The 14,409-nt window shown below is 60.8% G+C and overlaps 1 protein-coding gene across 2 annotated transcripts; it reads left to right on the top strand.

Annotated features, from left to right (window-relative positions):
- On the top strand, positions 1 to 13,719 carry CCDC27 (coiled-coil domain containing 27). 2 transcript variants are annotated; one of them, XM_087858370.1, is made up of 12 exons: positions 1 to 189; positions 693 to 825; positions 1,906 to 2,016; positions 2,580 to 2,737; positions 5,060 to 5,221; positions 6,234 to 6,338; positions 6,597 to 6,987; positions 7,149 to 7,279; positions 9,305 to 9,382; positions 9,676 to 9,888; positions 11,902 to 12,006; positions 13,443 to 13,719. In XM_087858370.1, the coding sequence occupies exons 1-12, from the start codon at positions 1 to 3 to the stop codon at positions 13,566 to 13,568; spliced, it is 1,902 nt and encodes a 633-aa protein (XP_087714496.1). In that variant the 3' UTR covers positions 13,569 to 13,719. The 2 variants fall into 2 exon arrangements, with proteins under 2 accessions (XP_087714496.1, XP_087714495.1); XM_087858369.1 differs by having other exon boundaries at positions 1,906 to 2,029; positions 2,566 to 2,737; positions 6,255 to 6,338; positions 6,579 to 6,987.
- The last annotated feature ends 690 nt before the right edge of the window (positions 13,720 to 14,409 follow it).

Raw genomic sequence — 14,409 nt, 5'->3', positions numbered from 1 at the left:
ATGCTGCCAGTCGGTGGAGCCAGCACGCCGAAGAAGCACAGCGCGGTGCCCAACCTGATGGAGAAGGGCCTGATGATCCTCCAGTGCGTGGCCTGCCGGGACAACCTGGTCCCGGCATGGAAACTCCGCCAGAGACAGCAGTCCCTCAGCAAGTCGGCTCAGGCCATCAGTCGCTTCTACAGGAAGAAGGTGCGGGGTACCGGGAGGGGGATGGCCGGGCAGCGGCACAGCGAACGTGGGGCTGGCCTGCTTCTCCCCCTTGACGGAACACCCAGAGCCTGGGCATCCGCCATGGCCTTCCAAATACACTTTGGTGACAGAGGAAGACGGACCCATTCTGGGAGTGCAAAGAATTGGCAGCCCTGAAACCTGGGAGAGAAGATGGCTGTCCACCCTGAGCCTTCCTCTTGGCGGGGGTGGGGGGGCAGGGGAGGCTCAAAAAGGAACGAAGTCGGAGGAAGAGAGGACAAGGAAAGAATAGTACAGTTGGGAGGCTCCTGAATCTGCCGTGGGCTCAGGGAGACCGGAGAGCCACCTGTGGATCCCCAGGTGGACACCGGTGATTTCTCCAGTGGGTGCACATGCCTGTCCTGAAGCCTGCATTTCTCGGGGATGGGGGCAGATGGCTGCAGTTGTTGCATGCAGCTTCCAGGGGCTCTTCCCCCAGTGTCTTGCTGTCCCCACTTCACCAGGGTGAATACAAGCAAGACTTCAGCCTCACAGACACCAGCTTCATGGCCGAACTTCAGGAGTTGAGAAAGGTGTTTCTCAAGCGCCCTGGCTGTCCTCAGTTCAGCACCAAGGCCACGTCCATGTCTCATTACGGTGAGAGCCACGAACGAGGGGGCCCCCGCGTGGAAACCACCTCCCTCCCTGGAGGAGTGAGGCCACCTTCCCGGCACTCATCAGCCAGAGTGGTGGTCAGTGGTGGGAACTCACTGTGCGTGCAGAAGCACCAGCTAAAGCATGCAGCAGGGCAGGCTGAGGGCAGGGGGAAGGAAGAGCCTTCTTGTTTTTCTCTTGTCTGATTCGCCAGACTCAGTAGGGTTGGGGGCAGGGGAGAGGGAGAAGGTTCAAAATTCTGGAAGCTGCAGGAAAGAGGTCTGAGGCCAAAGACAGACACCAACTCTGGTAAGGAGCCCAACAACGATCTGGTGTGACCGCACACCGTTCTGATCCAGGAGAACAGGAGGCTTTGGGAGAGCAGCCAGGTGCTCAGTGGTCACTGGGGGGGCAGTGGCCAGGCCGAGCAGTGCCCCAGACCTCCCAGTTCCTGGGCCTGTGCTGGTTCCACGTCCCCATACATGGCATTGTCCTTAGGGACAGGGAAATGGAGGCTTAGTGCCTGTGGCTAGCCATGGGGGCCTTGTTCATGTCAGAAGCAGGAGCCCCCAGCCATGCAGGCTCCACGTTCCCCTTTCTCAGGGCTGGAACCTCAGACAGCAGCTAGTGCTCCAGGTCCATGAATTCTGGGCAGGGCTGGGATGGGCTGAGGGACCACACTGAGTCCTACATGCTGCCCACTGGGCACCTGCCATTGGCATGATTCATGACGTCTGAGCAGAAACGGGGTCTGCCCGGCAGGGTAGAGAGGACTTTTGGAGACATTGAGGCTGAGCCATTTTTATAAAAGGGGACATGGGGTCCTTCCAGGGGAGGGGACGCATCAATTTGCAGAGGTTAAGTTGCACTTGGTCTGTTCCGGGTGGGCATACCCATGGCGGGCAGGAGGACGGAACTGCGGTTCGATTTAGTCCCAGGGTTCAATCCCATACATCCACTGACAAAAGTCACCTTTAATCCTACCTGAAGTTTAAAAAGAAATGAAATCATAGTCCCTGCCCGGGAGGTCTTGGGAAGACGTGGCCTTAGCTGTCATCGGCTGGCCTTTTTAACACTGTGCAGGCTCGTCCACGTCGGCCGAGATGCCTGAGGACTCGTGCATGGGCTTCGACTCCTGGAAAGTGACCCAGGACCCGTCCTGCAGCCAGCGGGGCTTGGACACGAAGGTGGACGGTGAGGGCAGGGCCTGCCGCCACTGGGACGAGCATGCCCCTGGGGTCCTCTCCTTGGCAGGCCAGCTCTGAGGCCTCTGCTTGCACCTGCTGGGGCCCCCGCTCCCCCCAGGGCTCCCTGATCATGCCCCCATGGGACTCCCTTCCCAGGACCACCTGCCCGACGCTATGCCCCTTACAAGGATGCACCCCTCCCTCAGTAGAACACGCTGTTCCCACGCATGAATATACTTACTTCGGTTTATCCAAAGATGATCTCTGCGCACAGAGGTCTCCTTCATCTGAATGCGAGGAAACCCCTCGCAAATGTCTGGGCCATCAGCGTGACCGCCGGTGTCCTGACTCCCAGGCTCTGGGGATCTCCAAGGGCTGCCTTGATGATCTCCTTCCATTTCTGCAACACACGCATGGGCAGGTGCAGAGGGTCAGCACTAGGAAGCATGGAGGAGCCCAGCTGGGCAGCAAAGGGTTTCCTAGGGGCATCTTGCGAGGGGGACACGACCGTGGAAGGCCCCAGGGCGGCTCAGCACGCAAAGAGTCTGACGCCCTGCGGCTTCTCCACAGGGCGCCTCCTTCCCTTTAGTAAGAGTGCCTGTGAGTTCAACTACTTGCGGAAGAGAAGCGAATCCCAGACCATAAGCCCGGTCGCCAGCAGCCCGGTCCTGGCGCAGAGCCACCCGAAGAAACAGTTACCCTGGTACATCTCGGTCATCCACGAGAAGGTACAGCCACGCGTGTTGAGTCCTGGGCGGAGAGCCTGACCCTCACGCCCCAGCTCCGTGTCCGGCTTGCGAGGAGGGCCCTGCCAGCCCCCCCGGGCTCCTGTTCTGGTATCTGGTTAACCACCCAAGCAGGTCTCCAGACGTGGCCAAAAATGACCGCGAGGACCCTTCTTAGGCTTCCATGACCCAGCTCTTTCCAGACCTTCTGGCGCCCGTCCATCTTCATCCCAGCGCGTGGTGGTTTGAGTGGGCACAGATCTTGTCCCCTCCCTAGCCTGCAGCTGGCCACGCGTATCATGACATCAACTGTCCACCTACCTTTGACCCACCATTTCCACTTAAGAGCATATATTCTTAAAAACAGTAGTAATCCGCTCGGTAGGCAAAGCTCCAGCTCCGAGCTGACTTGTTGCGACGTTGCCCTCTGCATCTTTGTGACAGAGGCTGGCCCGCAGCTCGCTTGTCTGGAATTCCCTTGTTTGCTTTTGGTGTCCGAGTAATTCTGGCCTCAAAACAAACAATCAAAAAGTTGGGAGGCATTTTCTCTTTTCCATTTGATTCTCTGGAAGAGTCTGCATGGGATTGGTGAAGAATTCATCTTTGAAGCCGTGTGTGCCTGGAGAGTCCTCACGGGGCAGGTTTTCCAAATAATAAATTGACTTCCTTGAAAAATACTCAGATTTCCTTCTCCCTCTTCAGTTTGGATAAGCTATGTTTTTCGAGGAATGTGTCCACTTCATGTAAATTTTCAAATTTATTAGCCTGATCCTGTGCCTAGTGGTCTCTTAACACCCCTCTAATTTCTGCAGGAGAGAGAGCCTCTTTTCCATTCCTGACAGTGCTAACTTGGCCCTTCTCTTTCTCTTTCTCCTGTTGGTGGTGGTGTTTTAAAGCTGGTGAGGCTTTAATGACAGGTACGGAAATGAGCACCACGAAATGCTGGGTAGCCCGGATAGCGCGGCCCCATGAGGTTTCATCTTACATGTATTCCTGCCACGCTGCCTTTTCTGAGAGACGTCCCAATTTTAGAGGCGTCCACATCCTTTGACCCCTTCTGGGAAAGCAATTCCACGTCGGGGAAAGCTTGAGGCTATAGTGAGGCAGAGCCTCGCGGATCTGTGTAAGAGGATGCTCTCTGCAAACCACGGGAAGGAGAGAGCTCACGTGTGTGAAGCAGCCAGGGGAGGGGCTGCAGGTGTGGCTGCCTCCGCGACCGTGGCCTTCCACGGTGCTCTTTCAGGGTGCTCTTTCTCTCATCTCCACCTGGTCTGAGCTGGCAGAGGTCACACCACTGGAGGCAAGAGAGTCACCGCCAGCGACACGCTGGCATGGTGCCCACTCAGCGGCCCCATTGGAAACAAGCATCCCCTTTCCAGAAACCTCTGTCTGGTGTGGGACAGGGGCATGGGTCATGGGTCTAAATCACCACGGCCCGGGGCATTAGTTTAGCTCAGTCGTGTAAATAGTTCCACGCACACTTGAGATCCCCGGTGTCCTGCCACACCTGCCCCTGCCCCTCCCCCACCTCCGGCGGGGTCCTCCGCCTTCCCGTCCGTACTGCTCCCTCCCTTAGCCCGCAGCTTTTTCCAGGATCCCCCCGACGGATGCCTAGACGCTGTTTCCTTGCTTGCCCTAGCCGATGCGCGGGGGGCTACAAATCTGTCCGCTCCACAACTCAGCTTCACCCCACAAGTCTCAATCCGTCTTGATAATGTTCATTATTGTTCCGTTTAAAACATTTTCTAACTTCCTCTGTGCCTTCTGCTTTGATTCACGGACCATGTAGGAAGCTGGCACTTGAATTCCAAACACTTGGGGGACTTCCAAGTTCGTTCCTTTTCCTCCTGGGACTGTGCTGGGTGCACTGCGGGCCCGGGGGCTTCCTTTACTGCTGCTTTCCGTTCAGAGCTGCTGATGGCAAGTCCTTCTGTTTCCGTAGACCCGAACATGTCAGTGTCATGTCTCCAAGGCTGAGGAAGCGAGGGCACTGTGATTTAGAGCATGGAAGGTGGAGGGCAGAGGGTCTGGCTCTGTGACAAGCCCCAGGGGGTGGCTCTCGGAGGGTGCTGCTGGCTCGCTATGGGGCCACAAGGAAGAACAGAGCTCCCCCTGCAACTGGGGAGCTGGCCAGGACCAGGCCTGAAAGGGAGGCTGCCAGGAGTCTCCCCAGGCGAGGATTTGGGCCCTGCCCTCGGGCAGGAGCGGCTGGGATTTCGGGGTCTGCTCTTCTTGGGCTGGAGCTGCTTCCCGGCAGGTGCCCGGAGAGGGTGGGTCGCGGAGGAGCCTGCGTGGCACCAGGGGCTGCCCTTGCTCTCGTGCCAGGATCGCTGCCTGCTCACGCTGGGGGAGGAAGTGCAGCGGCTGTCTGAGATGGAGGCGCTGCTTCAGAAGCGAGATGAGGAGGTCTTGGCCCTCTGGGAGGAGAGGGAGGCCTTGAAGAAACAGCTGAAATGCGTCCTCCAAAGCAAAGGCCAGGAGACATGGGTTTGCCAGAGAGGGAAGGTGAGTGGACGCCCTGACACAGGCTCTGCGTCCAAAGCCTCCAAAGCTCCAGGTGGCCTCAGGCCCCTGGCAAGTGCCCGTCACCCCAGAAGGTTGTCACGTCCTCATGGGAGCTCAGTACGGGAAACGAGCCGTGAGCTGGGCAGCTAGACCCCTATGCTTGGCTGCCGGCCTGCTTTTCCACCTGGGACAGGTCGTGCTGCTCTCTGGACTCCGTTTCCTTACCTGTAAGATGAGGCCAGTCCCTCTGAAACCCCGTGGCATGGAAGGCCCCCTGCAGGTGAAGTCTGCAGACCTGGCTTAGCCGTGGACCCTGTGGTGTGCTGGCCTGGATTCGCCTGATCTGTTCTGGCTGCAGGACATTCAGTGTCCTTGCCTGTATAGCAGGGAGGCGGTGCTGCCCCTCCCCAGGTCTGGGCAGAGGACTGAATGAGGCAGGTCCTGGTGGAGCAGTCACCTGGTCTTTCTAAAACCTGATTTCTTTCGTACCTGAGAGTACAGCCGGGCACCATGCTGGGGTGGGGGTGGGGGCCTTGGACCATCGCCGAATCCCCGAGATGCCCCCAGAGAAAGCAGCCTGGACAAGGATGGTGCGGGACCATCCGGCAGGGGCAGCAGGAGTCTGAAGAGGCCTGGGGGCATAGGCTTGCCTTCCTGGTTCCCTGGCCTCAAAGGGGCTGTTGGATGTGAGCCCACACTGGGCCTGCAGGGACGTGCAACGTGGGCATGGCAGGCTGGCCCTCCGCTCTTGGAACAAAGGAGGGGTGCCCATTGCTGCAAGGCCACTTCCTACGGCTGATCCAGGGGGGCCAGAAACCCCATGTTCCCAGGGGAACTGCAGGTCACTGCCCCCCTTCTCACCAACACAGCACCCTTGGCAGGAAGAACTGGGTCCCCTCTCCCCTGCAACCCGGAGAGGCTGCTGCCCCTTCCAGAAGCACAGGTCTCAGCACATCACCTGGGGGAGCCGCGGGTGCAGTTTGGAAGCCCTGAGGCTCCCGTGGGCATCTTGCAGGAGACTGTGGCAAGGCCCATTGGGAGGCTGAGCATCCTGAAAAGCTCCTTCAGAGACGAGGAGGAGCTGCAGCACTGGAGACAGGTGCGGGCCGGCCGGGGCGCTGAGCAGGCAGGCCTGGCCCAGCTCACCTCTCCGGGGCTGCCGGGCGACGCCGGGGTCCTCCACCAAACCTGAGGCGAACAGGTGCAGGGGGCAGGGCAGCTCCCGGAAAAGGGGGCTCCAGCTCCCCTGCCCCGGGGGAGGGGTGGTCTCCCGAGACCATGAGGCTGGGGGCCGTCGCGGCTGCGGGCGGTGTGCTCGCCCCCCTGCCCTCCTGTGCAGCACCCCCTCCCTACTCAGCTCCAGGAGGAGTGTGCCGCGCTCAGCAGAGGCAAGGACACGGAAGCCCTTGGTGGTGAAGAGGAAGAGGCAGCAGATGCCGAGGCTGAAGAGGCAGCTGAAGAGGCGGCCAAAGAGGCGGCCGAGGGGGAAGGGAAGCGCGCAGCAGGCGGCAAGGGGGCTGCAGCCAAGGAGGGGGGTGGGTGGCAGGAGCAGCTGGAGGAGGAGGAGGAGCTGGAGGAGGAGGAGGAGAAGGAGGTGCAGGACGGGGACCAGCGCAGGAGGAGCTCCCACTCCCTGGAGGAGACTTTCGAGCAGGAGCTGATAGCCCAGCTGGAGGAGTACGAGCAGGTGATCCAGGAGTTCCAGACAGAGCTGGAGGTCACCAGGACCAGATACTCGCTCGCAACAGGTGGGGCGCTGGGGGCCCAGGAGCCCCCGGAGGGAGGGTGGCCCAGGGACGGAGCGACGCAGGGCAGGTGGCTGCAGCCCTCAGCCTGGGGCCATGGAGCCACTCTGTCTCGGCTTCTCAGCCCCCTGTCCTCTCTCCCCTCCTTCCCGCTGCTCACACAGGGGCCATCACGTCTTTACAACGCCAAGTGGACTTCCAGGAATCGCAGCTGCAGACGTTGAACATGGAGAACGAGACCCTGCAGAAGGAGCTCCGGGAGCGGAAGGACCAGTTACAAGCCATGTCCAACAAGGTGGCCGTGCCCCTGTCACAGGGTGGGCACCAGCAGCCCCGGCCATCCCGCTGCTGGGCAGGCGGCGCTGGGAGCCAGGGTGGCCTGTCCTGGGTCACACTATGCCCCCTGGCCCTGCACTGCCTGCTGGCCCGCACCATCCTCCCTGGGCCTCTGGGCTCCCGGCCACTTCTCCAGCATCCCCAGTGCTTGAGTCCCTGGGTTGAACACACACATGCTTAGAGAGGCCACCAGTCCACCAAGCCCACCCCTTGCTAAGCATTTTGTTTTATTGAAGTTATTCATGCACACAGGCTAGAGAATCAAATAGTCCCACAGGCTTGTCACACAACTGGGCATGTCCCACCCTCCACCCTCTCGTGTTCCCGTCCCCCAGGGCGACTGCTCTCACCTCTTCTTTAGGCATCACTCTGCAGGTCTCCAGATGGCATGCTTCTAATGCCCATTCTGGAATTTTCTCCATCCTCGCATTAGCTAGTGCTTCCCTCTTTCCTCCCCTGCCCAGGCCCCCCAGCACAGGGAGGTGTGCCTCCCGCCAGTGCCGTCCCACCACTATGCGGTGCTCGGGGTATGGCTGTCAGCAGCTTGTGCCCGCCCAGGACTCAAACACAGGTTTTGCTGAACAGAACTAAGTTTCCTTCTCTTTTCTGATCTACTCCCATGTTTTCACTGGAGTGCATCCTGCAGTAGTCTTCTGATAAAAGAATAAGTGGGTGCAAATTTGGGGGGCTAATGTCCTTATTCTACGTGTCAGTAGAACTTGCTGGGATGTCAAACCACAGCCGGGAGAGCACTTTGCGTCCGGAGAAGGCACTGCCCCGGGGGCCCGAGCGCCGAGGCTGCTGGGGGGACCCCTGCGCGTTCCTGACTCACTTGCCTGGGACAGCAGTCTGGGCGCACTGCTCCCTCTCTGGAAAACCGCTGGGCGCCATCTTGGTCCCAGGAGTCCTGAAACTCCGCTCTGGAAGTTTACATCGCTTATCTTGTTTTTTCTCCCCTCCGTCTTGTTTCTTGAACCCTCCTCCTGGCATCCCAGGACCCCTGTTCCTCCTCTTCTTGCTGCCCACTCCCTGCTGCTCCCCCGCCCACGTTCGGGCACTTTATCCACAGCCGCCTCCTGTGCTCTGCTTTGTCGCTCGGACGGCTTCCGAGATCTCCCTTGTTCTCTGAACGTCCTTTTTTCTTCTATTTCACGATTCAGTGTCTTTTGTCCATTCCCTACGGAACACTCACAATCGCTGGGCCCAGCTTCCTGAACCTTTTCGATCTCCTGCAAGTGCCCTGGGTCCCTTTGCCTTGGTGTCTGTTCTTCACGAGAGCCCCACTTGTGTCAGAGCTGAGGGGTCTCTGCGCATGGGCTGGTAAGTTTGTGCTGCACATGTGCGGGCACGTGTGGGCGTTTCAGCTGAGCGTTTGGAGATGGTCTTGTTAGATCTTCTGGGAACCTGAAAGTTTCTTGCCTGGAATGAGAAGGCCTAGCTGCCGGTGTTCTGGGAGCCAAGACCAGAAGACAGCGGGGGCATGCACATTCGGCACTGACGTCCCCCATCTGGAGCTTGGGGGTGCACCCACCACTGTGCCTGGCACCTCCCCAGCTGCAGACCCTCTGCTGTGCCCCCGACATCCAGCCTCCCACCAGAGGAACACGGCACAGGCTCCCGGCCGCTTGAGGGCAGGGACCGGTCTTCGGCTCTTGGTTTCTGGAAAAGTATCCAACGATCCTCCCCACATTAGGGTCCGGATCCGGAAGAAGCTGCACCACCAATTTCTGAGATTTAGGGACTCTGAAGAGAGAGCTGGGCTTGTTGTCAACGCCCCGCCCCCGCTGGTGGAGGTTCCGGCCTTCCGGGCCCTGCTGCCCAGCTCCCCACCTGTTTGCTGTTTCCCCTCTTCTTGCTCTGGGCAGAAGTCCCGCTGCTTTCATCGTACTGAGGCTCAGGGAGAAAAGCTGGATGCGAGCGTTCCATCTGTCCTCTTGCCCCCCGAGTCCCCCTGAGCCAACACCCCCCCCCATCTGCCTTCCAGTTCTCCAACATCAGGGAAGACAAGAAGCACGAAGAGATGATGGGCATCATCGAGAAGGACAACCTTCTTCTTCGCCAGGTGACCGCCAGGGGTGGTTAAGCAGCCAGATCGCTGTTCTTGCTGTAAGTCCCAACAGCGCGGGCAAGATGAGCTGGAAACCCCTTCGCAGTGAGTCGGGGCCCCCCTCCCTTAGGTACCACCCCAGTGAAGGAATCCCAGGAGCGCACACAGAGGCTGCTTGCCATTGCCGGCCCCAGACCTGACTCCGCGAGAGTCGGCCGTCTGTCTTTTGGGGGAAGAAGGGGGGGATCACTGGGGACCCGTTTGGGCCAGGTGGGCCTACTCCCCTGTCCTCCCTGGCTCCCCTGCAGCAAGTGTTGGAGCTGCAGAGCAAACTCGCAAAGCAGGAGCACACCATCGCGGAGTTCGACGCCAAGGTCAGCCAGCTGCAGGCCCAGGTGAGCCAGAACCAGAACCACCTGCAGAGACGGAAATGGCTGCAGGAGGAGATGTTGAGCAAGAACGAAATGATCCAGCAGGCGGAGCAGCAGGCGCGCGTGGCCCTGGAGAGCGCCCAGTCCCGGGTAGGCCCTGCGTGCTGAGCGCCGGCGCCCGCCCACCGCCCGCGGGGGCGGACCGTGCGTGGAGCCCGCGGGAGGCGCGCGGAGCGGGCGGAAGGTGCGCGGGGAAGGCGGACGGTGCACGGAGCGGGCGGGCGACGCGCGGAGCAGGCAGGAGGTGCGCGGAGCAGGCAGGAGGCGCGCGGAGCAGGGCGGGCTTAGACTCGCTCAGTCCTCGTAGCCCCGCCCCCAGCACCCAGCGGGCGCTCCGGAAATGGTGGCGGAGAGAGCAAAGGCGGGATGGGGCTGCACACTTTGGCCGGGCGGCGGGAGGGAGCCCCGAGGGTGCTGTCTTGGCTTGTCCTGTGAAGGGACACGACGAGGGTTTGGACAGCCGGCCAGGAAGGAGCGCTCTGGGGGGCCGGGGTATGATAGTAACAACGCAGTCTATTTAGTGTTGGGGGTGCGCGCATGGGTCTGGCTCCGTTCTAAGCAGCTCTTTGAAGTCTCCCAACCTCGTGAAGAACAAAGCTACGAAGCAGGTGTTCCTAGCGTCCTCACTGCTCGCATAAGGAGCCTGCAGCCTGAGGGCGAAGTGACCCGCCGGGGCCCCCAGAGCGGGGAGGGGGGGGGTGAGGGTGGTGCTGGGATGTGAGGAGCCGACCCCATATCTGAGCCCCCCTGCGACACGTGAGCAGAGGCACAGAGGGAGAGGGAGGCCAAGGTGCCCTTTGCTGAGGCACCCAAGCCAAAAAGGAAATCAGCGACAAGCTGACCTGATTCAGAATCCGAACACCAGCAAAGAGAAAGTCCTGTGTGTGTAGGCTTTTGAAAGAACACTTCCCCACCCACCTAGAGTGCCTACTGTAATGGAACCACCGTGTGTCCCCCCGACCCTCTTCCGGGCAGCCTCCTGCTGGATGGCTCGGCATCACCGGCCTCCAGGCTCTCTCCTAAAACTGTGTTTCCGATCCAGCAGTCCTCCCAGCCCAGTGTGAGCGGGGGTGGTGCATCGGGTCAGTTTGGTAGAGCCTGCAATGCTGTATTGAAGTTTGTGGGGGCAGGTCTGGGGTCAGCAGGAAGTGGTGCTGTGACCCATGAGTGATGCCTGACACAGCCCGGGCATGGGGCACTGTGGCCAGACACCCCAGGTGACTGCCACCCCAGGTGACCGCCACCCCTTGCCCGGCAGGAGTGGGCCCCCCATTCCCTCCGTGACCCCCATACCCAGCATGGTACCAGGCACAGAGCTGTCATCAATCCACACTGGAGAGAAAGGAAGCCCCCTCCCCACCCAAGGTCCAGGGGCTCCTAACATGCCCTCTGTCACTTCAGCACTGTCTCCGAGGCAAAGCAGACGTGCCTGCAACCCTTCTGAGGCAAGGCAAACTCTTGAGGTTGGCTCTCATGTGGCATCTCTGCATCATCAGGGCTTCTGGACACTGAGGGGGAGGAGCTGGTGCAGAGCTGCCACCATAACTTGGGGAGCCCCGTCTGCTTCTGGGGTACAGATTGGGGGAGGTGGGCTGGGGCTCTGCACACGCACGATGATGCTGATGGCAGTAAGACTAGACAGGCTTAGCTCCATCCTAGTTTGCGCCTGGTTACCGCCCCGTTCACGGCTGGGTAACACCTCACCATAACGAGAAAAGGAGGAAGGGCTGGGAGCACAGTCGGAGGGAGGAACACCCCGCAGGTGTTCCCTGCACTGCTAACGGTGAGGGACTGCTAAGCCTGCAGGGTGTCCCGGGATCAGCCAGAGCCCTTGTACTGTTTTTTCTTTTTTAAACCATGTGCAGGTTTTCCTTTTTCAGTTAAAAAAAAAAAAAAAAACGTAGTAGAAAGTTTTAGAGCCTGGGTGCCCAGCCACCCTGGGGTCTAGGTTTTGATCTGGCACCTTCTAGCTCACAGGCAGACCAGCTGGCCTCTCCAGACCCTTCCAGTCCCTAAAGCTGCGAGAAGTGAGGACAGATCTACCTCTGGAAAGCTTCACTAAGGGATGGGCGTGACTCGCCCCCTCCTCCCCTTTGCTCGCAGCTCGAGAGACTGAGAAACAAGATCATCCAAGCCACCTTCAGCACCTCTGGGGTCAAGTCCTTTGCCACTGAGATCTCTGACAATGACATTCTGGAAGCTTTGCAGGTATACCCAGCGCTGGGCTGCCTCTGGTCCCAGAGGCTGCGTCTCCGGGGCAATGCTTGCTGATCTGTGCCCAGGGGCTGAGGGGAGGAGCCTGCATGGATGCCGGGGACCCCCATCCTTGCCCTGACTGTGTCACCATTCACCGTGCCCCTGGGATCATCCTTGCTCTCTGCTCAGGCAGGGAGCTCCAGATCTCCCCATCGCAAGGCCAGGCTGTTCTTGGCATTCACCTCTGGGGTACAGTGGGGAGGGGGCCAAGATGCTGGGGTCCTGGAGACTCTCCAACAGCAGGAGCCGCCCCCTCCCCCCCCAGACTGTCTAGTTCAGCCTTCTTGGGGATGCTTCTTAGTACCTCGGAGTGGCCTCAGCTGGAATCCTCGTCTGCTCAGCCAGGCCCTGAGTGTGGCCCCCCTCCCTCGCCTTGGTTCAGGCTATCATCTTGCTGACCCCAGGCAGAGGCCTCACAGGGGCAGGGTGGTGCGGGAGAAATAGTGCAGGCTTTGGGGCTGGCAGGGGCAAGCCACCACCCCTGCGGGCCTTGCCTGACAAGCTGGAGGCTGGCTCTAGAGTTCACTGAGCCACAGAGCCTCCCTCTGCTCAACGGAGAGAGCTTGTCTGCCTCTGGGCGTGGTTGGGGGGGAGGGCTCTGGGAGAAGAGCCCCTGACTATCACACGCTCTGTGCAGGGCTCTATGGATTCTCACTAGGGGCTGCTTCTGTCCCCATGTCCCAAGCCTCCCATGACATGGCCCTTTGCCTCAACAGGTGCCCATGACCTTCCAGCACCCACATTTCCCGGAGACCTGATTTCCTTCCTCTATGTTGTCGGGTGGGGCCCTGCTCAGCAGTGCCCCTGGGTGGGGGCTGCAAGAGGACCTGGGGAGGGGTCTAGGCAGCCTGGCTCCTGTTGCTTGGTGTGGGAGAGAGGGAGAAGGGTGGGGAGGAGAGAGGAATGGGAGGAGGCATCAGTAACCCCCCCAGCAGCCAGGAAAGAAGCCCTTTCCTCTGCGGGGCTGGACACAAAACAGTGGTGCACAGGCCAAAGCAGCAGGGGTGAGGGGGTGCCAGGCCGTCTCCCTGTGCGCAGGACAGAAAGGGACTTGAGGGACAGACTCGATGGCCTCCGAGGTCTCTCGGTCTGGACCGCTCCACATTCTCAGAGGACATAAGCAGTGGAGTTGGCGCTGCTTTGGGGGAGAGGTGACGCCCCCGTGGCGGGCTGTCTTCCCAGCTCTGAGCTCTGGGGCTTCATCTCCAGAGCGGGATCAGCGGTGGTGGGGTGTTTCCAGCACAGAAGTCAGCAGATGCTGTAGAGCAGGGCTCCCCTCCCCGCCCCGGAGAGCGGGCGGTCCACAGTCAGTGCCCAACGCTGCTGCTGGGGGCCCTTGGGGGGGAGAGGCAGGGCCCCGCAGCCACAGGCCTGGACTTCTGTTACAGAGGATAGTCTCCGAGAGAGCCGACTACTACAGTCAGCTCAAGCAGAAGGGTGTCCGAGTGCCCCCCCTGCAGCAGTCAGAGGCCCTGTCCTCCCCGAACAAGTCCAAGAAGATAACCTCCAAGTAGACCCAGCCTGCACCCCCAGACACCGCCGCCCAGCGGAGGCCTGGACCCAGTGCAGGGAGCCACCTCTGTGTGGCCCTGCCTTTTCGCTTTAGAATTAAACTGTCTTTGGCCGTGGACTCAGCTTTTCTTTCTCTCCTCGGGGCTCGTGGGGGCTTGGGCGACAACCACAGCCCCCATCTGCGCCCCTGGCTCCTTCCTGGGGAGACCCCCACCCTGGGCAAGGGCCGTCCCCCGAGGCCCCAGGCTTAGGAGGCCTGAGACCGGGAGCCTACCCCGCTCCTTCCCTCCAGCCGCAGCACAGCCGTGTGAGGCGGGGGCTCCCCTGGCCCGGGCACTGCTTTGCTGCGGAAACCCCTTTGGAAGACGGTGGAGGCGGTTTTCTCTCCTGTTCCCGTCACTGCTGCGGGGGCGAGAGCTCCAGGCGGCCGGGCACCCTGATCGGCGCCGCTCACCCTGTCTGCGTCCCGCACGCCTCAGGCTCTGGGCACAGCAACGCGCTGAATGCAGGCACCCGTCCGCGGCGTCGCGTCTTGTCCTCGACCTCCACCCACCCACCTGTGCACGCCGCCGGCCTTCCCTGCTTTGCGCTCGCCGCGGGCCCAGTGCGGGAGCTGGAGGAACGGAGCTGGGAACTCCACGTCGGCTCCCCCGGGGCGCCCCGGCTGGGCCGCCTCGCCAGTCGGATCAGACTCAGGAGCGCCTGGAGGCTCCAGGGCAAGCTTCTGCACCAGAGCTCCGCACCTGCGCGGTCTGGGGGTGGACCCGACCCCCTCAACCCTGGGACCCCTGAGGGCCCTGCTGCCTGGGCAGCCCCTCTCCCCTGCAGACCCTCGCCGGGGGC

This window comes from Ursus americanus, chromosome 33 (genome assembly GCF_024610735.1).
Source record: "Ursus americanus isolate L20-20 chromosome 33, mUrsAme1.1.p, whole genome shotgun sequence".
In the NCBI taxonomy this organism is placed as follows: domain Eukaryota; kingdom Metazoa; phylum Chordata; class Mammalia; order Carnivora; family Ursidae; genus Ursus; species Ursus americanus.
The sequence above is the reverse complement of the archived record's forward strand: the minus strand, read 5'-3'. Positions and strand labels throughout refer to the sequence as shown.